General features: G+C 48.2%; 1 protein-coding gene across 5 annotated transcripts in view; it reads left to right on the forward strand.

Annotated features, from left to right (window-relative positions):
• AFAP1 (actin filament associated protein 1) overlaps positions 1 to 27099 on the forward strand; it is a 201577-nt gene that overhangs the window by 93570 nt on the left and 80908 nt on the right. For all 5 annotated transcript variants that reach the window (XM_064286205.1, XM_064286201.1, XM_064286204.1 and 2 more), the window contains exons 5-6: positions 1791 to 2002; positions 5259 to 5438. In XM_064286205.1, the coding sequence (XP_064142275.1) occupies positions 1791 to 2002; positions 5259 to 5438 (392 nt within the window). The remainder of the gene's footprint in view (positions 1 to 1790; positions 2003 to 5258; positions 5439 to 27099) is intronic.

Consider the following 27099-nt stretch of genomic DNA (forward strand, 5'->3'; position numbering starts at 1 on the left):
TCAGAGAGGGCTTCCTGGAGGAGGTGCCAGTAGGGGAGACTGGGAAAGACGAGAAGCATTAATCCAGGCAGAGGCAGGGTGGTGAGTGGGAGGAACAGGACACCAGGGAGAGGGGACAGAACATGCAAAGACCTGGAGGTGAGAGTCGTCATTGTTGTTAGCTGCCGTTGGGTGGATTTGGACTCGTGGCGACCCTTGGGTGCGGAGTAGAACTACCCTATTGGGTTTTCAAGGCTGTGTCCTTTCAAAAGCAGATCTCCAGGCCTGTCATCCTAGGAGCCTCTGGGATGGGTTTGAACAGCTCACCTTTCAGCTAGTAGTTGAACACTTAACTGTTTGCACCAGCAGGGACTCCCGGAGGTAAGAGAGAGTGGGATAGATTTAGGAAACAGGAAACCATGCACTGTAAGCATTCATGTAGAGCAGAACGAGGTCAGGGCTGCAGAAAGAGGGCTTACCTGAGAGCTCCGTGGAGGGGCCTGAGCAGAAGGGCCTGGGGTGGGCTCTCGAGTGTGAGGTTGGGTCTTTGAGGCGGCGATACCGGGTGAGGGGGGAGGAGGATATGGTGGCCCTGAAAGAACTTGAACATGAAGGGGTGGATGTGCGCAGGTAAGGGGCCTTCATGGGGAAGGGTCCCATCTGATTGAATGAACTGGAGAATAAGGACAGCTTTTACCCACAAGACCGTCAGGAGGACTCAACGGTACGGTGTCAGAACGAATGATGAGATGTGTTTCCAAAGGCAAATTCTTAGTCACTTTTTGTTGTCTGGTGGCACAGTGGGTAAGTGCCACGACTGCTAACCAAAAGGTCGGCAGTTCAAACCCACCAGCTGCTCCTTGGAAACTCTATGGGGCAGTTCTGCTCTGTCCTATAGGGTCGATACGAGTCGGAATCGACGCGACGGCAGTGGGTTTTTTGTTGTTGTTGCTCGCTGCGGAGTGGATTCCGACTCATGGCGACCCCACGTGTGCAGAGCAGAGCTGCGCTCCACAGGGTTTTCAAGGGCTGAGTTTTGGCCACTGTCATGGACTGAATTGTGTTCCCCCCAAATCTGTGCTGGAACCCTACCCCGTGGATGTAACGTCATGTCATATAACGTAACCACTTTCTATAACGTAATCTAGCCTGAGGGAGTCACCTCTCATTGCTATCGTAGTTTTAGTTGCTGGGGGGCGGATTCCGACTCGTGGCGACCCCACGTGTGCAGAGCAGAACTGCTCCATATGGTTTTCAAGGCTGTGACTTTTTGGAAGCAGAGTGCCAGGCCTGTCTCCCGAGGCACTTCTGGGTGGGCTCAAACCGCCAGCCTTTGGGCTAGTGGTCCAGTGCTTAACGAGCCACCCAGTGACTCCTTAGTCACTTTTGTTGAAGACTTTTAGTTGAGTTTCCACTGCCCAAATCTTTGAGTTTGTTTTTCTTCTTTTTAATAATAAATTTTCCTTAGTACACCAAATGGAAAAGCCCCTTCCTCATGAAGTTACTTGCGTATTGTTATTTGCTGTCCAGTTGACCCTGACTCATGGTGCCCCCATGTACAATAGGACAAAGCACTGCCCGGTCCCGCGCCATCTTCATGATCATCGGGGTGCTAGAGGCCGCCGCTGTGGCCACTGGGCATTTTGAGTGCCTTCCAACCGGGGGGCTCATCTTCCAGCACTATATGAGACGATGTTCTGCATTTGGTTATTAAAAACACAATAATGTGCATTTGAGCCCGTAGGTAGGGTTCCAGATATGATGTTGTCACTGGGTCCTTTGACGTTGACTTATTTGTTTGTCTTTGAAAGATTATGACTCAGATGCAATGAGCAGCTCTTACGAGTCCTATGACGAGGAGGAGGAAGATGGAAAGGGGAAGAAAACGCGCCACCAGTGGCCTTCGGAGGAGGCCTCCATGGATCTTGTGAAGGATGCCAAAATCTGCGCCTTCTTGCTGCGGAAAAAGCGCTTCGGCCAGTGGACCAAGCTGCTGTGCGTCATCAAAGACACCAAGCTGCTGGTAAAGCGTTTTGTGTCCGATCGGGTGAGGTCAGGCTTGCCATCTAAAACGCCGGGATTTGTCCCAGTTGATACCTTCCTCGTTGAGGAGGCAGGGCTGTCACCTGGCCCAGGCCAGGACTCAGAAGCCGGAGCAAACGCTGCTGATGCTGCCAGGTTTGGCGTGGAGCGCCTGCATGGCCCAAGGTTGGCAGCAGCACCGTGGCAGGGCCTGGCTCCCAGCACAAGCCCAGGACGACCCAGGACAAAGTGACCCCTATTCCGGGCAGCGTGTCCCTGGAAATGCAGGCTGATCTAACTTGTCAGGGGCCGTGGGGTACACTTCCACCTTCTAGTGAGTCAGTGGATTCCTCAAAGTCGGTCATGAGCTGGGGTGTAGGTGTCTCACAGGCTTGGAGGGAGAGTGGCTGGGAAGGAAACTCTGTGAAAGTTAGAGGCCTGGTTTTTTTTTCTTTAACCCAAGAGGCAAAACAGGAAGATAGAGTCAGTAACAGAAAAGCAGAGACAGGAGACATAGGCTCCCTCCTTCCTCCCTGTTCGTTTCCCTTCCTTTCCTTCTGTCCTTCCGTCCTTCCTTCCTTCCTCCCTACCTCCCTCCTTTCTTCCCTCCCTCCCTCTCTTGCACCCTCTCCCTCCTTCCCTCTCCCCTCCCTTCTTTCCTCCCTCCCACCCACCCACCCTCCCTCCCTCCCTCTCTCTCTCCCTTCCTCCCTCCCCCTCCCTCCCACCCTTACCCTCTTCCTTCTGTCCCAGCTTTAGAAATCATGGTTGACTTACTTTACGGACTGTGAATTCCTGGGCGTCATAAGTTAGTGGATCCTTGGGACAGTGTACATTGCTAATTAATGCTTGTGTTCCATTTTTTAAAAGTGTGTACATGTTTTTGCCATGCGTGTTCTCCATTTCTCCCAAATTTAAAATGTTCCCAAAACGATGCCATGGGGATTTATATAAAGAAATGAAAAAAAAAAAAAAGAGAGAGAGAGAGAAGATTAACGCGTACATTATTTACAGCCTGACCTAATGGCTGTACCATGTGGATTACATAAACGTTATAAAAACACACCATCAGCTCTGGATTAGAGCTCACGGCAGCCCCGGGATTCTGCCGAGGGAGGGACCAGTTTCCTGTCCCCTCTCCCCGCCCTCCTCCCCTCAGCCCTGTTGTTGTCTTCCTCCCCGCCTTTCCCCCTCCCCTGCTCTCCCCTTTGTTTGATCCCCATCAGCTCCCCTGGGTAGTGATACCCTCCCCCCCAGCAGTAGCTGTAAATGTTGAATAAGAAATCGATGGGAAGCCATGTGGCGGCTGTCATGGATGAAGTGCAGAATTAAAGGTCGTTATTTTTATTATGATGCTCAAAGGGGACCTAGGATTCCAGCTGCCCGAATTATCCCTGCTGACACTTAAAAAAAAATTAGAAGTGATGAAAGCAAACGCTCCCCAAGTTTAAACAAAACTGAAAAACCAAGCAGTTGCCATTGACGGGATCCTGACCCACGGGAGCCCCCCAGAGCAGAGCTGTGCTCCACAGGCTGTTCGGTGGTTCAGCGGGGGAGTAGGTGGCCAGGCCTTTCTCTCAAGGCACCTCTGGGTGGACTTGAGGCTCCGGCCCTCCCTCGGGGAGCAGCTGAGCGCTTTCTACTCGGACACAGGTGGGGCCACCATGACTTGTTTGTTCTATTTTCCCTGGAGATGGGTCTTCAGGCATCTCCGGGGTGGTCTGTCCCGTTGCAGAGAGCCTGTCTGCTCCGGGTATTGACTTGAGGAAGAGCAAGAGCTGTGGGATTCCCTTCTTGCCTCCTTCACTGGGGTGTTAATTGGTGTCCTTTCCACCTTTTGTTTGTACTTGATCAAAATGTGGACAATCTGATAACCACCCCTAGCAATCTAAGGGTTCTTGGTGTTGATGTTTTTTTCTCTTCTTTTTAGATAGGGCAGCCATTAGTTGAATAAAAAAAATATAGAGATAGATATATAGATATTTTTTCTAAATGTAAACTGTAAAATAGGAAGGATCCTAGAAGCCGTTTCTAAACACAGGCATCTGTTCCTTCACCCATGAATGGTTTAGCGAGAGCAGCGCAGGCTCTCTGAACCCTTCGCAGCTCTGGGCTGGAGTCCTGGGGCTGCTGCTTCTCGCGTTGTCTTGACTAAGCAGGTGACTTGCCCACTCTGAACCTGCTTCCCAACCTGCAAATTTACCCCAAGTACGACAGCACTGGTTGTTTTTTGTTTTTTTTTTTTAATTAGTAGCAGAGCTGGGACCCAGCTGTCTAAATTCGTAGACTGTGTATTTCCATGAAGAGGTATGCTTTGGGTCCCAAGTTAGAAAATTAAAAAAATGTGGGTGAAACTTTGTCAAAGTTTTTATTCTAAATTTTACCAACTGAGATTCAGTAAGAACAAAATACCTAACTCTCGGTCCTGACTTTACCAACTGAAATTTCTAGCGTGAAGGTCTGTGGGGCGGTTCCGTTTTAGACTCTGCTCAACTAGAAAGCAAACCTTTTGGAAACCTCTTTGTACATTGTGGCGCCCTGAAGGTGCAGTGGTTAAGAGCTTGGCTGCTAACCAAAAGTTGGGCAGTTCGAGTCTACCAGCTGCTCCTTGGAAACACTATAGGGTGGTTCTACTCTGTCCTGTAGGGTCGCATTGAGTCAGAATCGACTTGATGGCAATGGGTTTGGTTTGGTTTTTTGGTTTTGTACGTTGTGTATTGACAATTATGCTCTTAATAAAATTACTCCTCCATCTTCCAGAAAGGAAGCAGATGAAGTGAGCAGGTAGTGAGTGGTAGGGGTTACAGATAGACAGAATCAGAGACGAAGTATCCAAACTATTATACTGTCTCCCTGCATCATGGCTGTGTCATATCAACAAACGTAACAAAACGTATTCGTGTAACAGAAGCGCCAGGAGGGTAGGGACTTGCTGTTTGCTGCTGACTCACGTGATAGAGGCCCTGTAACTATTTACTGAATTGAGAGTCAGTGTGTCTTCATGTACATGGACGTAAAACGTCGCTAGGCACTGTGCTTTGTAGATGGGATACTTATCTTAATCGGCTCGACGGCAACGGGTTCGTTTTCTTGGTTTATTCGTTTTCCAATTACTGAACATTTCCGCTGTTCAGTTAGACCCGCATTTGCCTTGCCGATACTCAAGTTGTCCTGATGCCAGAGCTTAATCAATGTTTGTGTTGTAACGTTCTGATGAAATCACTCTCTAGTCCACTGATGTGTGGTGTCACCCGCAGTGCTACAAAAGCTCCAAGGACCAGCAGCCGCAGATGGAACTCCCCCTCCAGGGGTGTAGTGTCACCTACATGCCGAAGGACAGCAAGAAGAAGAAGCACGAGCTGAAGATCACCCAGCAAGGGACGGACCCCCTGGTCCTCGCCGTCCAGAGCAAGGAGCAGGCCGATCAGTGGCTGAAGGTGAGCTGTCTGCTGCATTTCTACACCCCTTTCATTTCCAGACCTCTTTCTCATGTCTAGCTTTTTTGTTGTTGTTGTTGTTCAATTGCATTTTTTTCGCGCACAGGCGTGATTGACTAACCTGAATGGTTTTGTCTTTGAGAGTTGAATGCTCTGGCTACTTTGATGTCCATCACAAGCCCATGTCGTTTCAACGCTTGGTGTTGTATACCTGCTCGATGGTCCTGCCCGTTCCTAAGCACACTGAACCTCCTTTGATAATGAAGCCCCCCTGGTTCCTGAGCTCCTCACTCTGCACTTGAGTAGTCCCTGGGCGGGGGGCTGTGAGAGACAGAATGTGAAGTGATGTTAGGATGTATTGGAAGGGGGGTCTTTGCACACATTCAGTGTGTCTTCTTATTTCCTTATTGATTTTCGTTCTCCGAGGCTTGGATTGGAGGGCAGGACTCAGGTTAATTGAGGCTTTCAAGGCATGCATTTTGATTGCGATCAAATCAAGGTTGTTAGGTGGTTAGGTGCCATGGAGTCGATTTTCAACTCCTAGTGGCCCCATGTGACAGAGTAGAACTGCTCCACAGGGTTTTCTTTGCTGTAAGCTTTACGGCAGCAGATTGCCAGGTCTTTCTCTCACGAAGTGGCCGGGTGGGTTCGAATCGCCAACCTTTTGGTTAGCAGCCGAGCACTTAACCGTTGCACCACCAGGGCTCCTTCAAGGTTGAGGAGTTAGATATAGGTTAATAACCGCAGTAAAGGGCACAATTTGTGATGTAATAACTCTTCTCTCAGCCAGACTTTCAACTTAGTGATGGAAATGTGTGCGAAGGGACATGCTTGCTGAAGAGGAGGGAGTGAATTCTTGCTTCCTCTCTCCCCACTTTCCTTCCTGTCTGCCCCGTTTCCCTGGGGCCTTTCCTCCTCTTGTTCACGGGCAGTATCCTTTTTCCCAGGGCCCCTGCACCTGTGTTCGCCTGCCTGTGATGCTGTCCCCAGGCTGGGTCTTGTTCATCCTTCAGGTTTGGGCTGACACGTCACCTCCACGGAGAAGCTTTTCCTAATCCCGCAAATGCCTTCCCCTCCAGTGATTGTCTTTACAACCAGCCGACCCTGACTAACAGCAACCCCTGTGTCAGAGTAGAACTGCACTCCATAGGGTTTCCAATGGCTGATTTTTTAGAAGTAGGTCTCCAGGCCTTTCTTTCGAGGTACTGCTGGGTGGGCTCAAACCAACATTTGAGTCAGCAGCCGAGCTTGTTAACCATTTGCACCACCCAGGGACTCCATTCACTTTATACCACCCTGTTGGTTTCCGTTCAACTGAGTGCCTCCACTGTAGTCAGGAGTTACGTTGTTTATTTACTTGGTTACTGTCTACCTCTCCGTCATTAAATGTATGCCACTTGATACCGGAGCCTCGGCAGCTAGCAGAGCGCCTGAGTCGTGGTAGACACTCCACAGGTGTTTAGTGACCACACAAACCTAAGAGTGCCCAGGAGGCAACCCTGCTTGTGGGGTCTGGTGTCAGACAGCCCTGGGCTTAGGGATTGTTGGCAGGTGCCTCTGAGTCGGCTCTGGCAACCGTAAGTATAACTGATCTGAATGTTGCCCAGTCCTGTGCCATCCTCACAATTGTTGGCAGGTTTGAGCCCATTGGGGCAGCCACTGTGTCAACCCATCTCACTGAGGGTCTCCCTCTTTTTGTTGACCCTCTTCTTTACCAAGCATGATGTCTTTCTCCAACGCTTGGTCCCTCCTGATGACATGTCCAAAGTAAGCCAGCCAAAGTCTCGCTATCCTTGCTGCCAAGGAGCGTTCTGGCCGTACTTCCTCCAGGATGGGTTTGTTTGTTTGTCTGGCACCGCCATTTCAAAGCCCTGTGACTTGAGCGACCACATTGCTTATCTTCCCTGAGTTTCAGTTACTTCGTCTGCGAAACGAAGGTAATGCTGACATCTGTCTCAGGGAGCAGTGGTGGTGTTGTTAGTCGTCACAGAGCCCGCTCCGACTCGTGGCGACCCCACAACGCAGCAGGATGAAATCGTGCTCTGTTCTGCACCATCTTCATGATCGTTGATATGCTCGAGTCCATTGTTGTCCCCGCTGTGTATTCTGAGTGCCTTCCAGCATGGGAAACCCTGGCGGCATAGTGGTTAAGTGCTACGGTTGCTGACCAAAGGGTCAGCAGTTCGAATCCGCCAGGCGCCCGTTGGAAACTCTATGGGGCAGTTCTACTCTGTTCTGTAGGGTTGCTATGAGTCGGAATTGACTTGATGGCACTGGGTTTGGTTTTTTTTTTTGGTTTCCAACATGGGTGCTCATCTTCTAGCACTGCATGGAACAAAGCTCTGTTGTGACCTATAAGGTTTTCATTGGCTGATTTTCATAAGAAGATTGCCAGGCCTTTCTTTCTAGTCTGTCTTAGCCTAGAAGCTCTGCTGAGATCTGCCTACCATGGGTGACCCTGCTGGTATTTGAAATACCACTGGGATAGCTTTCAGCATCACGCAAGCCACCAGTGACAAACAGGCAGGTGGGGGTGGGGGATGGAAGATATGGGCTGTTAGGAGCGTGAAATGACGTAAGCCATGGTTAGCAGAATGCTTGGCTCATAAACACTCAATAAATCCTAACAATTTTGGTTGATAACACTTTAGCAGCTGCGTATAAAACTTAAGTGTTATGCCGAATAGTATTGCTTTCTGGTCATCGTGTAAGGTTCCAGTGCGCTGGCTGGCAGGGTTTCACCATTCCTATCCTCACGTGGCGACCAAGCGCGGAAGAGCTCTAAGTCCCAGAAGGGGTTAACATAGCCGCTCCCTGGTGTATTTATTCCTAGGGGCTGGATGTGTTTTTGCGCGATTATAAGTGGTGTCTTTTAAAGATTATTATGGTTTTACCTTCTGATGGTAAGTTGTTGTCGTTGTTATGTGCCATCGAGTTGGTTCCGACTCATAGCAACCCTGTGTACCACAGAAGGAAACACTGCCGGGTCTTGCGCCATCCTCACAATCGTTGCTATGCTTCAGCCCATTGTTGCAGCCACTGTGTCAATCCATGTTGTCGAGGGTCTTGCTCTTTTTCGCTGACCCTCTGCTTTATCAAGCATGATGTTCTAATGGCATATTACTGGTATATTAGAAATACCATTGAGTTTTTTTATCCGGCTGCTCTTTTATTAATGTTAATAGTTTATCTGTAGATTCTTTTGGAATTTTATTACCTGAGGGAGTGGCAGTTCTCCCCAGTGTGTACCCTTTGTATTTCCTTTTCTTGCCTTATTGCACTGGCTGGGACTCGTGATACAACGCTGCATCAGAGTGATCACGTGTGTGCCGGGAATCCTTGCTGTTCGTGAATTTCAAAGGGCAGGGTTTTGACATTCCACCGATAAAGTGTGATGTTTGTGGTAGAGTTTTTATAAGTACTCTCAGATTAAGAAGTTCTTTCTATTCCTGCATTGCTAAGAGTTTTTTGTTTTGTTTTGTTTTGTTTTCTAAGTGTAAATGGACGTTGAACTTTATCCAACATTTTTCTGCTTCGAAGTACCAGGATGATGCTACCCCCATCGAAGAATTTGGGGGCTCGGCAACGTGCCCTTTGCTGATCCTCTTTTACATGTTTGATTTCTATTAATTTATACCCTTTAGGTTTTTCTTCCTTTTGCTTTCTATGGGTTCTGTCATTTCTGCTTTCATCTTCCAGTCTTTTGAGATGGATGTTTAGCTCGTTGATTCTTTCCCTAATATATGCTTTTAAGCTGTAAATTCCTAAGTGGGCTTTAACGGTATCTCAAGGTTTTGGTATGTCATATTTTCATTGCCACTTATTTCACAATATTAATTTTCGTGTGGTCTTTTCCAGTGACTCATGAGTAATTTGAAAGTACAGTTGCTTAATTTCTGAACATGTGTGGTTTTCTAATTGTCATTTTTATTATTGATTTATGGTTTAATTGCCTTGTGGCAAGACAATATCCTGTCTATGATTTCACTAGTTGGAAATGTGTCGAGACTCGCTTTAGAGCCCAGCATGTTTCCATTTTTGTCAGTGTTCTGTGTGTGCACGAAGAGAATGTCATCGCTGGAATTGGTGCACTGTTCTATGCGTGTCTGTTAGGTCAAGTTTTTTAAGTGTACCGTTCAAATCTTCTTTCTCCCGTGTACATGATTGGCGAACATTTTCTCTCTTTCTCTGGGTTTTCGCTTTCTTGACGGTATGCTTTCAGCACAGGGGTTTTTAATTTTGAGGAAGCTCGGTTTATCTGTTTCCCTTTTGTCGCTTGTGCTTTTTTGTGCCGTATCTGAGAACCCACTGCCTAACCCAAGGTCCTGGATATTTACTGTTAGGTTTTTTTCCAAGAATTTTATAGTGTTAGCTCTTATATTTAAGTCATTGACCCATTTTGAGTTACTTTTTACAAATGGTAGGAGGTATGGGTCCAAGGTCATTCTTTTCCCAGTAGGTATCTACTTGTCCAAGGAGTCCTGGTGGCACAGTGGTTAAAGAGCTCGGCTGCTTACCAAAAGGCTGACAGTTTGAACCCACCAGCAGCTCCTTGGGGGAAAGATATGGTGGTCTGCTTCTATGAAGATTATATACAGCCTTGGAAACCCTATGGGGGGGGCAGTTCTACTCTGTCCTATAGGGACACCGTGGGTCAAAATCAACTCAACAGCCAACGGGTTCAGTGTAGTTTGGTATCCACTCATCCCTACTGAAATAATTTGATTCTGCTTTCTTCTCTCATGCTTGGGGGTGTCAGCTATCTGATCAGAACCTGTGTTTTCTGAAGACCCTCCTGAAAGTTCGATGGCCATGAATTTCTGATGTTGAGTCTCCTCGGCCTTTCAGGCACACAACTCTAATATGTTGTATATCAATTTCCACTGTCACCAATGTCTCTAAAGCCCTTTAAAATTTACAAAGTAGAGTTTACTATGTAAACTCCAAAGTGTACCTTCATTATCTCTTAAACCTCAGAACACCTACATGAACCAAAAATAGGAAAAACCGAATCCGTTGCTGTCGACTTGGTTCTGACTCATAGTGACCCTACAAGACAGAGTAGAGCTGCCCCATAGGGTTTCCAGGAAGCAGCTGGTAGATCTGAGCTGCTGACCTTTTGGTTAGCAGCTGAGCTCTTAACCACTGCGCCACCAGGGCTCCCTCAGCTACATGAGGAAGGTGTTATTAGCAGTTTCATTTCATGGGTGAGATATTGAGTCTCAGGTAGGCGAAACGACACGGTGACCAACAAGCGGTGGAGCCAGGGCTTAACCTGGCCTCGAATTTCATTCTCGTTGTGTTGTGGTGTCTGACGACTGTGCTGTTTTCTCTTTTGTTCCTCACTGTTACGACCTCAGCACCATCCCTTCAGAAAGGGGGGAAATCGGGAGAATCTTGCTGCGGCCCTCACCTGGTCCCACCCTCGGGCTTCCTGCTCCTGTCCTCTGCACTGTCCCGTGTAACTGTTCCTCCATGAAGACCCAGGAAGGCCACGCTAAGACTTAGCCTTTCCTCGTTTTCCCTCTGTCCTTACAGTGTGTTAAGTATGTTTTGCACAATAAAGTATGGCTCCCTTCGTAACGATACTGGTCTACCAGGAAGTCTTCCCCTGGATTTTAATATTTCACCACGACATGGCATCGAGTGAACAGTGTAGCTTACAGATGGACAGCTCAAAACAAAACTTGATCAAGATGTCAGATGCTGATGGAATGAAATAACCTTTTAATTCATCGGCTGTAAGATACTTACAGATGTGAGCCGTTTAGCTAATGATAGATTGACGCCTCCATTTGAGAATGGAAATCAGTGACGAGAATTTTGTTTTGGCACGTCCTGATTATTTCCTAAAAGGGTGGAAAAAACACATGGTCGGTTATGTTTTTTCTAGAGTTCCAATGGGTTTCATCATTCCATGTAATGTTTGCACTGATATTTTTGTTACATACAATAGTGATAAAAACCAAACCCAGTGCTGTTGAGTCGATTCCGACTCATAGTGACCCTACAGGACAGAGTAGAACTGCCCCACAGAGTTTCCAAGGAGCTCCTGGCTGATTTGAACCGCAGACCCTTTGGTTAGCAGCCGTAGCACTTAACCACTACACCACCAGGGTTTCCACGATAGTGTTAGGACCTAGGAAATCTTGATTAGAAATTAAAGTCACATGGCAAAACTAGTTTCACTCAATCGCTTATAGAATATTAGTTTTTTAAAGCTAGCGGAGTCTCGAGAGGGTATGGATTCGCTTTTTCCAGACCCTGCCATTGGGTCAGCTGCCTGTCAGAAAGACCTTTTGATTTACAAAACAGATCCCCAGACCCCAGCGATTCACGTTCACTTAGGGACCTAAGACTTTTATGTGCTCTTTTCCCTTCATATCTGTTATTCTCTTTAAGATAAAAATGTTACAGATATGGTTGAAACTTGCCTCCATATTTCATTCTTCTCTCTCCCTCCTCAAAGTTAATTTCCATCCTGAATTTAGTCTTTATTATTATCTCGGTGGCTTTTTAAAACATATTTTAACTCATGCATGTACCCACTGCTGTTGTCAGAGCTGCCTGGTCAGCTCAGACTCAGTTTTGGTAACTGTTTTGTGTGGACTTGTACCGCGTGTGTATTTTGTAGTTATTTGGTGCACCAGCTTGTGATAGCAAAGTCGTTAGTCGTCATGATCAGATCTCCTATATATTTACACATTTGTTTGTCTGTTTGTTTTATTAGTTCCTGGAAGAAGGGCTGTGTTAATATCTACCACTATAAAAAAAAAATAGTTGTGGGTTTATCTAACTTTTTTCTGTCTGTTTTTGCTTAATATATTGTGAGGCTATGTTATATGGTACTTACAAATTTTAAATTGTCATATCTTACCAGTAAGGTCCTTTGGTGGCAAAAAAGGTTGGCACTCAACTGCTAACCTATTGGTCAGCTGTTTGAACCCACCCAGGGTTACTGCAGAAGAAAAGCCCTGGCTATCTGCCTCTGTAAAGATTAAAAAAAAAAAAAAAAAAACTCCTTGCCACCGAGTCGATTCCAACTCATAGCGACCTTATAGGGCCAAGTAGAACTGCCCTACAGAGTTCCCAAAGAATGCCTGGTGGATTTGAACTGCTGACCTTTTGGTTAGCAGCCTTAGCACTTAACCACTACACCACCAAGGTTTCCATTTATGGCCAAGAAAACCCTATTTAGTAGTTCTGCTTTGTAACACGTGGGGTCAGCATCTTTCATGAGCGGAAATTGTTAAATCTGAAATTCAATATTCCAAGCTGTTCTTTTATAAGTCAGTGCTTTTTGCATCATGTTAAAAAAAAGCCCTGGCACGCTCCAAGTTGTAAAGCTAGCTCCTGTGTTTTCTTCTGGAAGCTCAGTGGTTCTGTCTCCTACCGATGGGTTTCTGATTTATCTCACGTTAACGTCTGTGTGTGGGATGAGACATAGGGTTGAGGTTCATTTTCTGCCATAAGGACACCCAGCTGCTCCGTTGTCAGTGGAATGACCTGACCGGGCGTGTGAGGGCCTGTATCTGCGCCCCCGTTCCGTCCCATCAGTCTGTTCACGTATTCTTATGCCAGTACCATATTCTCTTGGTTACTGCAGCTTTTACAGAGAGTCTTGAAGCCAGGTAGTGTGTGTCCTCCAACTCCGTTCCTGTTTTCTCAAAGTGATTTAAAACTTCGTCATCACAGTCCTTATTTCATCTTGTAAAAGGCACATGGTTAGGATTGAAGTTGGCTGTTTTAAAACTGAAGAACGACTATCATAAAAGGAACAACCCCAGTGAGCTGGGAGATGGTGTGTTGGAGGGAGGTGTGAGCGAGCCAGGAGTCAGGAATGCTGGACTGTATTCCTGGCGACGCCTGGAACGCACGCTGGTGTTGTGGGGAGGTCACCAGAACACCTAGCTGCCCGTTTGTCTATCAGATGGAAATCGTGTTGCTGTTAGTTGCTGCCAAGTTGGCTCCAACTCACGGCGACCCCATGTGTAGTCGTACAAAATGCTGCCTGGTCCTGCACCGTCTATCTTCACCATCTTTGATACGCTGGAGCCGGTTGTTGTGGCCACCGTGTATGTTGGGTGCCTTCCAACCTAGCGGGCTCCTCTTCCGGCGCTCCGTCAGACAATGCCCTGCTGTGACCCGTAGGTTTTTCACTGGCTGACTTTTGGAAGTAGGTCACCAGGCCTTTCTAACTACTCTTAGCCTGGAAGCTCTGCTGAGACCTGCCCACCGTGGGTGACCCTGCTGGTGTTTGGAATCCGCTGACATAGCTTCCAGCAGCACAGCAGCATGCAAGCCACCACAGTGTGACAAAGTGACAGTGGCAGAATGGAAATAGTATTTATCACAATCACCAAAAAATTTGAATGATAAAATTATATGAACGTATTTTTAGCGCTGTAGTAAACAGTTGAAACATAAGTGGTACCAGTGTTGTCGTTAGCTGCCATCGAGTCAGCTCTGACTTACGGCGTGCCCACGCGTCACAGAACAAGAGGGCGCCCGGTCCCGCCTCAGCCTTGTCCTGCCCCGTGGTCTGTTTGACTCTGTCGCTTTTGACTGTACGATTAGTTCCCCCACAAGATCCTTTTCCTGAGAACTCCACCAGCCCCCTGACATCACTTGTTTCCTAAAACAAACCACAAATCTTCCCTCAATAAACTGCTATCATCCCATAGTGCCCCGAACTTAGGTCCCGACGTCGAATACCCTGAAGCACGGCTTTGATGTAACAACTGGCCATCTTTTAACCAACTCACACATACCCCCGCCAAGCATGGGAGGCATGAGCGGGTTTACCAGGTCCCTGACTCTGCACATACTTCCGTGTGGGCGCTGCCGAGTGTGTTTCTGTCCTTTCCATCAGCCACTTGCCTTGCCAGCTGCCCTGGCCCAGACGAGCTGAGCGTGTGTGAGTGCAGATGCTGAGAACATGCACTCTCTCCTCGGGGTCAAACAGGAGACAAGGGCCAGTGTTCCCAGAAATGGAGCGGTCAGGTTTCTGCAAGAATGTGCCGAGATGTGTTTCTGGAGCTGAGGGCTCGAGTTAAAGGCAAACAAAAATACCACAAAACACACAACAATTTGTTTTTGGAAGGGTTTTTCGATCCTGAATTTGGAGCCGGCCCTGCAAGATGCAGAGTGAACCGCTCCAGGAGCAGGCTCTTCACCAGGAGCTGTGAACGTTGTAGCCCTGTCCGCGTCCAGGCAGAGGACCAGAGCGACAAGGCTGGTGTTCTTTGGTTCGGAGTTGACTGCTGAGGTGCGTCTGGCAGTAACAGGGTGGAGTAGAAAGGCTGTTCCAGGAAGATACCCTGATTTCTCTGTGGCTCGGTAAATACCAGGGCGTAAGGCCTGGCTTCCACTTACCCATCCTTTCAGTAGTGCCGTCTCTGTATCTTGGGCATGGTTGTTTACTCTGGGGGAGAAAAAGAGTCTCGCGGTGCCAGGACACCATGAGTTGTTCCCCAGCCTGGTCCCAGGCTCTGTCTGGGCCTCTTCTGGTTGCTGTCTGTCCGTCCCCTAGCTAAACAACATGGGGACGCATTATTCCCCACCAGAAATCTAAGTTCTCGCTGGGGAGACAAATGAATGATTCAAGGACAACACCCTACAGTTCATCTGTGTCCGATAGTCTAGGCCTTCAGGTATACAGGTTGGGTTTAACAGGAAAAGCTCCTCAGGAAAGCAGATATGCGAGTTAGCTCCAGTGGGTGGGTGACCTCGTGGGACCGACTTCAGTCCTTTTGTCAGGTCTTCAAACCTTTATACGGTGGCAAAACAAGGCCTGTCATGGTCCAGGGGAGAGAAAGTTCAGGGGGCGTCCTCGCGACCTCGAGAGTCTGCAGGCAGCCAGCAAGGAGTGGGGGTGCTGGTCCAGACATGGGTCATACTCCACATGCCCTGTGAGTGCTTTTCAGGTAGTGTGGTTGTTGTTCAGTGGTGCTGAGTCAGTTCTTACTCACAGCGACCCTGTGCACCATGGAACGAGACACCGCCCGGTCCTGCACCATCCTCACAGTCGTTGCTGTGTTTGAGCCCATTGTTGCAGCCACTGTGTCAATCCATCTTGTTGAGGGTCTTTCTCTTTTTCACTGACCCTCTACTTTATCAAGCATGATGCCCTCCTTCAGGGACTGGTCCCTCCTGATAACTTGTCTAAAGTACATGAGACCAAGTCTCACCATCCTTGCTTCTAAGGAGCATTCTGGCTGTAGTTCTTCTAACACAGATTTCTTCGTTCTTTTGGCAGTCCATGGTATATTCATTATTCTTTGCCAACACCATAATTCAAAGGCATCAGTTCTTCAGTCTTCCTTATTCATTGTCCAGTTTTCACATGCGTATCAGGTAATTGAAAACAGCATGGCTTGGGTCAGGCGCTCATTAGTCCTCAAAGTGACATCTTTGCTTTTTAACACTTTAAAGAGGTCTTTTGCAGCAGACTTGCCTAATGCAATATGTAGTTTGATTTCTTGACTGCTGCTTCCATAGATGTTGATTGTAGATCCAAGTAAAATGAAATTCTTGACAGCTTTTTGGTCTAAGGGCTTCAGAAATCTGTGCAGAGGACTGAGGGAACTTTGCCATGAGACTCCACTTATCTGTGTGATGTCCTTCCTTTCTTTCTGTTTTTTATTCTTTTATAGAAAATCTCAAGGCCAACTATGTCTTTGTTCTTTTTCCTCAACCTGATTTCTTTTTAGCCGCTTTGCTATTGGGTGTTGGATGTTGGGAGCACCAACGTAAGCAAGGCACGGCCCCTTTGCGAGGCTCGGCCCCTCCGGCCAACCCGAGCAGTAGAAGAAACAGGCTTGTACGTTTGCAATTCTGATGTCTGTGGGCAGCTGTACGATGGAGTGGGGGACAACACTGCTTCCTGAGCCGAGTCACCCAGAAGGAGTCTACAGTTCTCTCCCAGGGCTGCTGTAATGAAAGGCCACACGCTGGGTGGCTTTGAACAGCAGAAATGTGTTCCCTTCCAGGTCTGGAGGCGGGAAGCCTGAGACCAGGGTGTCTGTCAACAGCGTTGGCTCCTTCTGAGGTTCTGAGGGAGACTGCTCCTGCCTCTCTCCTGGCTTCTGGTGGCTCCCAGCATTCCTGGGCTGCAGCTATAGTGCCACATAGTGTCCTTTCTCTGTCTCTGTCTCTGTGTCTCTTCTCCTCTTTTGTAGGGACCCTGCCTGCTCCTGTGTGAACTCATGTTACCTGATAACATCTGCAAAGACCCTATTTCCAACAAGGTCACATTCACGGGTACCAGAGTTAAGACTTTAGCTTATCTTTTGGGGGACACAATTCATTCCATGACTGAGTCCCATTTGGCTAAGAGAAAATGCGGGGCACACACCCCAGGAACAATGAACAGCGTCTTCAGAGTTCTGGAAGGGTGAGAAGGCACGTTATTTATTCATTCATCCAGTGAGCAGCTGAGAGCCCACTGTGTGCCGAGCTCTGCTCTAGGAACTGAGGATAGAGCAGCGTGAAAAAAAAAGAGAGAGAGAGAATCCCTGCCGTTATGGAGTTTATTCTCTAGTAAGGAGAGACAGGAAGTAAAACAATGGAAGAAAGAAGACGTCATCTTGGAGATAGGTGCAGGGTGGGTTGGGGACCACATTGCAATTCTGAATGAGGATCAGGGAGGACCCTCCCTGACACTGGGGTGAAGACTTGAAGAGCTGAGAGGAGCGGTCAGGTAGAGGGAACAAAAAGCCAGAAGATTCTGTGTTAAGAGCATGCCTGGTGGTTTCCAGAAGCGGCAGGAGCCCCCCCTGGCGGAACCCAAGCAAGGAGTGAGAGGAAGAAGAGGTCAGACTAGGGGGGAACATGGGCTGGGGGAGGCTCGCTCACAAAGGTCTTTGTGAGGACTTGGCTGTGTTCTGACTGAGATGTAAAGTCCCAGGGTTTTCATCAGCGAGACAGTGTAGTCTGAAGTGTGTTCCCAGAACCACCCTGCTATTGTGGGGAGAAAGCAACCAGGAGGTGTTAGTGGGAACAGGGCAGCCCTTCAAGAGCCTATTGCAGAGATCCAGGTCATGGTGGCTGGGACCAGGGTGGGGAAGGCAGAGTCAGTGAGGCAAGGTTTGATCTAGGTTATGTTGAAGACAGAACAACAGGATTTGCCAACAGGATTACGGCTTCTGAGGGGAACTGCGGGTAGTTAGCATGCTTGGAGTTTTGCAGGGAGCGGGGCCTGGGAGGTTGTGAGGGACTGAATGAGCAGGGAAGGTAGACACGGCCAGCGATGGGGCTACACTCGAGGTGTTGTCAGTCCCGATAAGGAGCTCATCTGAGTGTCCTAGGTCTGATGTAACAAAGCACCACAAGGCAGGGGCTTTAAAGAATCAAACTTTATTGTCTCCCAGTTCTGGTGGCTGGAAGCCTGAGCTGAGGGTGTTAGCAGGGCCATGCTCTCTCTGTCGGCTCTAAGGAAGGACCCTCCTTGTCTCTTCCGGCTTCTGATAGCCTCGGCCGTTCCTTGGCTTGTAGATGGGTCTTCACAGGGTGTCTTCCCCTGTGCGTGATTCTGTTCCCGTGTCTGTCCTTGTCCTTTATAAGGCCACCACTCAGAAGTGGTTAGGACCAACCCTACCACAGTATGACTTCTTTAACTTAACTGGTAACATCTTCAGAGAAATGCCCTGTTTCCAAACAACGTCATGTTCATAGGTGCAGAGGTTAGGGCTTCAAGCTGTCTTTTGGGGAGACACAATTCCACCCGTAAGAAGCTCGCCCTGAAGACAGCTCTGCATCTGACCGCTGCGTTTAGCTGCCCAGACTGTATATCCACCCCTCTCCTGAGCATGCCGTTCATGTAGTCCGTGCCAGGAATGCCCCCGAGCTCTAGCATGAGGACAGTGGGGAACCATTTTACAGAGGGGAGTGTCAGATTGGAGTCTTAGGGAGAGCACGCTGACTGTAGAGTGTGTGAAGGACTGGAGGAGGCCAACTCTGAAGGTAATAAAATCCCATAGGAGGAGACATGGCGTCAGGGGCAGTTGTTCTGATTATGCACAATTAGCAAGACAACATTCAAGAGCAGGACTGATTGTTAGTTAATTAAATCTGTCTTAGCTTCCTTCTCATATTCCAGGGCCTTTAGGGAGACAAGGTTCTAACTCACATAAGAGAATTGCGAGCAGCATTGTTGTTAGTCGCCATCTAGTTGGCGTCCACTCACGGCGCCCTTCTGTATGACAGAACCACACCTTGCCCAGTCCTGCGACATCTTCGTAATCGTTGGTATGTTTGAGTCCATTGTCGCAGCTGTCGCATCAGTCTGTGTCATGGTGGGTTTCCCTCGTTTTCACTGACTCTCTACTTTACCAACTATGATGTCCTTTTCTAATGATGGGTCTTTTCTGATGATATGGCCAAAGTAAACAAGCTGAAATCTTACCATCCTCACTTCTAAGGAACATTCTGGTTGTATTTCCTCTAAGACTGACTTGTTCCTTTTTCTGGCAGTTTGTGGTATGTTCAATATTCTTCATCAACACCATAATTCAAATGCATCTTCCTCTCTCTTCCTTTTTTGCTGTCCAGCTTCCACATGCATGTGAGAGGATTGAAAAGACCATGGCTTGGGTCAGAAGCACTTCAGTCATCAATATTAGACAGTAGATAATTAAGTGTGATATTGCGTGGTGTGCACTGTAAATGCCATTGAGTTTTTTAAGTGTGAGATTGGTATGGAGTGAACATAAATGATACGTATCAGGCAGTGTTTCGGTGCTTTATGTTCATTACCTCTGGGCTTGACAACAGTCTTACAGGTTTGGCCTTTTTGCCCTTATTTTACAGACAGGAAACAGATAAAGTGAGGTGGAGTGACTTGTCCCACATCACATGGCTAATGTGCAGTAGAGCCAGCACAGTCCCCCAGTGGGTTCCTTCCATTGTACCTTGATAAATACCTAGGTGTCTTAGTCATCCAGTGCTGCCATAACAGATATACCACAAGTGGATGGCTTTAACAAACAGAAATCTCTCACAGTCTAGGAGGCTAGAAGTCTGAATTCAAGGCACCAGCACCAGGAGAAGACTTTGTTTCTCTGTTGACTCTGGGGGAAGGTCCTTGTCATCAGTCTTCCCCTGGTCTAGGAGCTTCTCAGCTCAGGGACCCGGGGTCCAAAGTACACATTCTGCTCCTGGCTCTTCTTGCTTGGTGGTAATGAGGTCTCTCTCCTCTTTGCTTGATTCTCTCTTTTGTATCTCAAAAGAGATTTACTGAAGATACAACCTAATGCTATAGATTGAGTCCTACCTTGTTAACATCATAGAGGTTAGGATTTACAACACATGGGATAATCACATCAGATGACAAAATGGTGAACAACTACACAATACTGGGAATCATGGCCTAGCCAAGTTGACACACATTTTGGAAGGGCATAATTTCAATCCATAACACTAGGGAGGACTTCATGAAGGGGGGTATTAAAAGATGACTAGGATGTGAATACATGGGAACAGTCTCCCCACTGCCTCTGGAATTGTTCTCTGTCTTTCTTACTTCCCTCACTGTTCCGGTACCCTGACTTAGAAATCCAGTAGGTTCTAGTGGCCTTCTAAATGGACTCTTGTTCCCTGGCACGCTTGTCTCCCATTCACCCAGGCTGACACAGAACCCACACGCTCACCCACCTAGTGCACAGCTCTGACCTCGTCGTTCCTGGCATGATGGCTTTCAGGTTCCCTGTTTGTCTGATTGACAACTGATGTGGTGGACTCACAGCGGGCTTCCGCTCTGACAACTCTGTCCTGAGTCGGTTCTGACATAAGCCGAATAATACCCCATTTAAAGTAAAAAAAACCCAAACCATTACTACTGCCTTTGTTCTCAGTGGAGACAGTCCCTGGGTTACGAACAAGACCCTGAGAGTGTCTTTAAGAATTTGTCAGCAAGCCCGAACAGGTCCACACGTTTCTTACTGAGCCTTATTTTAGTGCAAAAAGGAGCCCTGGTGGCCCAGAGGTTAAACGTTCAGCTCCTTACCAAAAGGTCGGCAGTTTGAAGCCACCGCTGCTCCTCGGAAACCCTGTGGGGCCGTTCTACTCCCTCCTATGCAGTCGCTATGGGTTGGAATTGACTCGACAGCAACGGGTTTTTGATCAGTGCAAGAAGAGGCTGGACGCCTTTTCAGTGATGTAAAAGCCGCGTGAGCAGCGAGTGAAGGTGATCGTGGTGAAGAGTTGGTTGTGAGTTGAGGTTGGTTCACTCGTTTCCAAGTGAGGACAGATTTACGGAGCATTAAAGGACAAGTAGCAGTTGTCGGTAAATTGGACGTTCATAACCCAGGGACTGCCTGTCTCCCTATAAATTGGATCTTTGTCTTTGGGGATTGGAAACATTATATCCGAGAGTGATGACACCGGCAAGTTACGTGCTGTGACATTGTATGTACTACGTGTTACTAACGGTAAGGTGTACAAAAACCCCACGAGAATGGACGCTCGAAACTGCCCTTTGTCATAACTCGAACACATCATAAGTCGGGGACTACCTGTGATTAGGGCTCTATCCACCCGAGTAGGGGCACGTCATTCTGTTAGGTTCCTGAACGAAATGTCAGCCTCACCACCTGCCGCCAACTCACGGGTGACCACAGGGTAGATGTGATGAAGTGGCTCAAACCCTGACCTGTCTGTGGACTGGTCTCTCTCACTGAACTGGGGTCTGTGCTTTGTTCCTGAGAACTATTTACGTCTCCCTCATGAAAACCATTTGCTGTTGCCTTGCCAAAGGCAGAGATATAACCCTAGACACGCGCACACACACACGTACACATACACACATGCCCATGTACACGCACACGTGTGCCCATGTACACACACATGCACACACATGCATACGCACACACACGTACACACACGCACATGCACGCACACACATGCACACACGCGCACATGCACATACACATGCACATGCACACACATACACGCATGCACGCAAATACACATGCAAACGCACGCACACACACACGCACACACACACATGCACATGCACACAGATGCACACGCGCACACACATGCACACACACGCATACATACGCGCACACACATGCACACGCACACACACACATGCAAGTGCCCGGTAGGAGCAATTGGAACAGTGCTGCCAAAGTGCCTTGTCAGTCCTTCTCCCACCAAAGCTCTGAGTTTTGAAAAAATGCTTTTGCCAAAGATCAGAGGTTTTTGCAGGTTCCGTCTGTGAGGTTCAGCCTTTTAGTGGCTGAAGGACCTGTGATGTTCAGGTTTGTTCGTACAATGGAAACACGTTTTCGTTTGCTGAAAGCTACACTCCTGGGAAAAGAGCTGGAGTTTCCTTACTGCCTCCCGTGGGAGAAGCTCTGGGCTGGATATTTGCATTTGGGTTGCCATTTGGGTTTCAGAGCATCTCTCTGAGGCTTTATTTTGTCCATTATGTAGATGGGTACAGTGAGGCTCAAAGGCTACATTGCATACGTAGCAAATGGTAGAGCTGGGATTTAGACCCTGGTCTGGAGGCACAAAAGCCTTCTCATTGTATTACTTCTTCTTGAGAGAAAAGACAAAAGGTCCCAGCGTTTGTGGAACTTAGGTACAGATGTGCCTTGTCGGCTGAAGCAGATACTGGCCCTGGCGTGCGTGAGGGGTAAAAACATAGTATGCAAAGCGGAGGGCAGAGTCCCCCTTCCGCGCAGAGACTGGGTTTGCTTCCTGGCCAGTCCACCTCGTGCACAGCTGCCACCTGCCTGTCTGTGGACGCTTGTGTGTTGCTGTGATGCCGAAGAGGTTCCAGCAGAGCTTCCAGACTGAGACAGGCTAGGAAGAAAGGCCGGGTGATCCACTGCCATAAACTAGCCAGCGAAAACCCTGTGGAGAGCAATGGTCCCTTCCTGTCGTACACGGCGTAGCCACGAGATAGGGACCGACAAGATGGCAGCGAACAGTAACAACAACAACAACACACAAAGAAGTGAAATTAGCATGAAACTGAGAGAAAGGAAGAGAGACGTAAACATTTTGCCCTTTCAATAGACTCAGAAAGTGTCGGTCACCAAACAGAGCTCCAAATTTGGCATGCCTTCGACCTCAACATCACCGGGGGCAAAAATATTGCAGCAAGCTCTCTGGTTTTTTCTTTCCTTTCTTTTTCAATTTCAAATGTAGATATGGCTTTGTTATGTTTTCCTAGAATAGCTGAGCTCTGAGCAACAAAATGGCCGGAAACATGATCCCAGTCCCCAGGCGGGCCTTGGACCTAATCCCAACACCAGTTGGGAGTCACGTGAATGTGGATGTCTGTTGAGATCATATTTTAAATTGCTGCACAGATATCTGGGACTTTTGGTGTTTCTCTTTTGCCCAGAAAGAGCTTGGGTTGAACTCGCATTGCTGCCAAGTTCCAAAAAGAATCAAAGACATTTGGAAGGATTTGCCTGCCAAGTTTTCTGTGACAAGAGCTTAAGTTCCACAAACGCTGGGACTTGCCTGTCCTGTTTACTGCAGGTCCTGGTGGCCAGGACTGAGCCTGGTGCATTGCAAGAGTTCTCGCGTTATCGAAGGAACAAACACACGACTGTGTAGGGGGCGGTTGTGAACCTTAGTAGCTAGAGTCAGTGTGTACACACTGACAATTCCCGCGTATATATGTTGTCACTGTCAGGTGCTGTACAATTAGCCCTGACTCACGGTGACCCCACACACAACAACACAAAGTGCTGCCTTGTCCTGTGCCATCCCCATGATCACTTGTGACTGGACCATGGTGATTGTCTTAGTCACCTAGTGCTGCTATAACAGAAATACCACAGTGGATGGTGTCTCAGTCACCTAGTGCTACCGTAACAGAAGTACCACAGTGGATGATGTCTCAGTCACCTAGTGCTGCCGTAACAGAAATACCACAGTGGATGGTGTCTCGGTCACCTAGTGCTGCCGTAACAGAAGTACCACAGTGGATGGTGTCTCGGTCACCTAGTGCTGCCGTAACAGAAGTACCACAGTGGATGGTGTCTCAGTCACCTAGTGCTGCCGTAACAGAAGTACCACAGTGGATGGTGTCTCAGTCACCTAGTGCTGCCGTAACAGAAGTACCACAGTGGATGGTGTCTCAGTCACCTAGTGCTGCCGTAACAGAAGTACCACAGTGGATGGTGTCTCAGTCACCTAGTGCTGCCGTAACAGAAGTACCACAGTGGATGGTGTCTCAGTCACCTAGTGCTGCCGTAACAGAAGTACCACAGTGGATGGTGTCTCAGTCACCTAGTGCTGCCGTAACAGAAGTACCACAGTGGATGGTGTCTCAGTCACCTAGTGCTGCCGTAACAGAAGTACCACAGTGGATGGTGTCTCAGTCACCTAGTGCTGCCGTAACAGAAGTACCACAGTGGATGGTGTCTCAGTCACCTAGTGCTGCCGTAACAGAAGTACCACAGTGGATGGTGTCTCAGTCACCTAGTGCTGCCGTAACAGAAGTACCACAGTGGATGGTGTCTCAGTCACCTAGTGCTGCCGTAACAGAAGTACCACAGTGGATGGTGTCTCAGTCACCTAGTGCTGCCGTAACGGAAATAACCACAGTGGACGGTGTCTCAGTCACCTAGTGCTGCCGTAACGGAAATACCACAGTGGACGGTGTCTCAGTCACCTAGTGCTGCCGTAACGGAAATACCACAGTGGACGGTGTCTCAGTCACCTAGTGCTGCCGTAACGGAAATACCACAGTGGACGGTGTCTCAGTCACCTAGTGCTGCCGTAACGGAAATACCACAGTGGACGGTGTCTCAGTCACCTAGTGCTGCCGTAACGGAAATACCACAGTGGACGGTGTCTCAGTCACCTAGTGCTGCCGTAACGGAAATACCACAGTGGACGGTGTCTCAGTCACCTAGTGCTGCCGTAACGGAAATACCACAGTGGACGGTGTCTCAGTCACCTAGTGCTGCCGTAACAGAAATACCACAGTGGATGCTGTCTCAGTCACCTAGTGCTGCCGTAACGGAAATACCACAGTGGACGCTGTCTCAGTCACCCAGTGCTGCCGTAACAGAAATACCACAAGTGGACGGTGTCTCAGTCACCCAGTGCTGCCGTAACAGAAATACCACAAGTGGACGGTGTCTCAGTCAATTAGTGCTGCCATAACAGAAATACCACAGTGGACGGTATCTTAGTCACCTACTGCTGCTATAACAGAAATACCACAGTGGACGGTGTCTCAGTCACCTAGTGCTGCTGTAACAGAAATACCACAGTGGATGGTGTCTCACTCACCTAGTGCTGCTGTAACAGAAATACCACAGTGGATGGTGTCTCAGTCACCTAGTGCTGCTGTAACAGAAATACCACAGTGGATGGTGTCTCAGTCACCTAGTGCTGCTGTAACAGAAATACCACAGTGGATGGTGTCTCAGTCACCTAGTGCTGCCGTAACAGAAATACCACAGTGGATGGTGTCTCATTCACCTAGTGGTGCCATAACAGAAATACCACAGTGGACGGTGTCTCAGTCACCTAGTGCTGCTATAACAGAAATATCACAGTGGATGGTGTCTCAGTCACCTAGTGCTGCTGTAACAGAAATACCACAGTGGATGCCTTCAACAAACAGAAGTTTATTCTCTCACAGCCTAGTGGGCTAGAAGTCCAAATTCAGAGCGCCAGCTCCAGGGGAAACCTTTCCCTCTTCGGCTCTGGAGGAAGGTTCTTGTCATCAATCTTCTCCAGCCTAGGAGCTTCTCAGCACAGGGGCCCAGGGTCCAAAGTACGGCTGTGCTCCTGGCACTACTTTCTTGATGGTACGAGGTCCCCTTGTCTCCCTTCTTGCTTCTCTTTTATATCTCAAAAGAGATCGACTTAAAACACAACCTGATTTTGTAGATTGAGTCCCGCCGCATTAACATCATAGACTTATAGGAGGATTTAGAACACACAGGATATCACATCAGATGGCAAAATGTTGGACAATCACACTCTGGGAGTGACGGCCCAGCCAAGTTGGCACACACTTCGGGGGGACACAGTTCAATCCATAACGGTAATCCACTAGGTCTCATTGGCTGGTTTACGGAAATAGCAGGGGTGGCCACTGCTCGGAGTTCAGACGCAAGACCCTAGCAATCCATGGGTGGCTGTGGTGCTGCTGGAGAGAAGTGAGCAGATGTGGGCAATTCTGGAGGAAGGATCAGACCTCGCTCATGGGCATGAAGGGAGGGGAGACCCCTGGAGGACTTCTGGAAGATTTAAGTTCTTAGCAACCGGGTGCCTGGTGGTGCCACAGAGGTTAGGGGATGACCGGGAGAGAAATGACCCAGTGGGAGAGAAGCCAAGCAGACAGTCAGAGCTCGAAATGAATTTGCACGTTGGGGAGAGGTGATGCTTCAAGCCACAGACAGGATGAGTTCACTGAGGGAGCAGGTCAGGCAAAGAGCAGAGACTGAGGATAAAGACCAAGAGCCGTCTGCACTCAGGGGCAGAGTCAAGGAGAAAAGCTGGTGTGAAGGGGTGTTGCACCCCACTGGACCAGCAACAGTAGTAGCTCCAAGGGGCACAGGTTGGATTCTGAAAAAAGCGGTGGAAAAAGCCAGGTTGATGAGATCTAGCTTTATTAGGGATTTTGCAGCCAGAGGTCGGCACCAAGAAACCTGATATGGACAGCACTTCACCCAGGTAGAGGTCCGCGCACAGTAGTGAGGGGTGGAGGTATGTATGCCCAGTGCTGACATGCAAGGGTACGTGCAGGGGACCAGGAAAAGACAGCTAACCTATGATGGATGAGGTTGTTTTGTACTAGTTGTTAGGTGTCGTCGAGTCGGTTCCAACTCATAGCGACCCGGCGTACAACAGAATGAAACGCTGCCTGGTCCTGAGCCACCCTCACGATCATCGTTATGCTTGAGCCCATTGTTGCATCCGCTGTGTCAGCCCATCTCATTGAGGGTCTTCCTCTTTTTAGCTGACTCTGTTCTTTACCAAGCCTGATGTCCTTCTCCAGGGACTGACTGGTCCTTCCTGATAAAATATGTCCAAAGTATGTGAGACAAACCCTTGCCATCCTTGCTTCTAATGAACGTTCTGGCTGTATTCCAAGACAGATTTGTCCGTTCTCCTGGCGGTCCACGGTACATTCAATACTCTTCACCAACACCCCAATTCAAAGGCATCAATTCTTCTTCGGTCTTCCTTATTCCTTGTCCAGCTTTCACGCGCATATGATGCGATTGAAAATACCGTAGCTTGGGTCAGCTGCACTTTAGTTTTCAAAGTGAAATCTTTGCTTTTGAACAATTTAAAGAGGTCTTTTGCAGTGGATTTGCCCAATGCAATATGTCCTTTGATTTCTTGGCTGCTGCTTCCATGGCGTTGATTATGGATCCAAGTAAAATGAAATCCTTGACATGTTCAAAGATTTTCTCTGTTTATCGTGATGCTGCTTATTGGTCCAGTTGTGAAGATTTTTGTTTTCTTTTTGTTGAGGTGTAACCCATATCGGTGTTTTCAATCATCTCATATGCATGTGAAAGCTGGACTGTGAATAAGGAAGACCGAAGAAGAACTGATGTCTTTGAATTGTGGTGCTGGCGAAGAATATTGAATATACCATGGACCGCCAGAAGAATGGACAAATCTGTCTTGGAAGAAATACAGCTAAAATGCTCTTTAGAAGCAA

Source organism: Loxodonta africana, chromosome 5, assembly GCF_030014295.1.
Source record: "Loxodonta africana isolate mLoxAfr1 chromosome 5, mLoxAfr1.hap2, whole genome shotgun sequence".
NCBI classification, from domain to species: domain Eukaryota; kingdom Metazoa; phylum Chordata; class Mammalia; order Proboscidea; family Elephantidae; genus Loxodonta; species Loxodonta africana.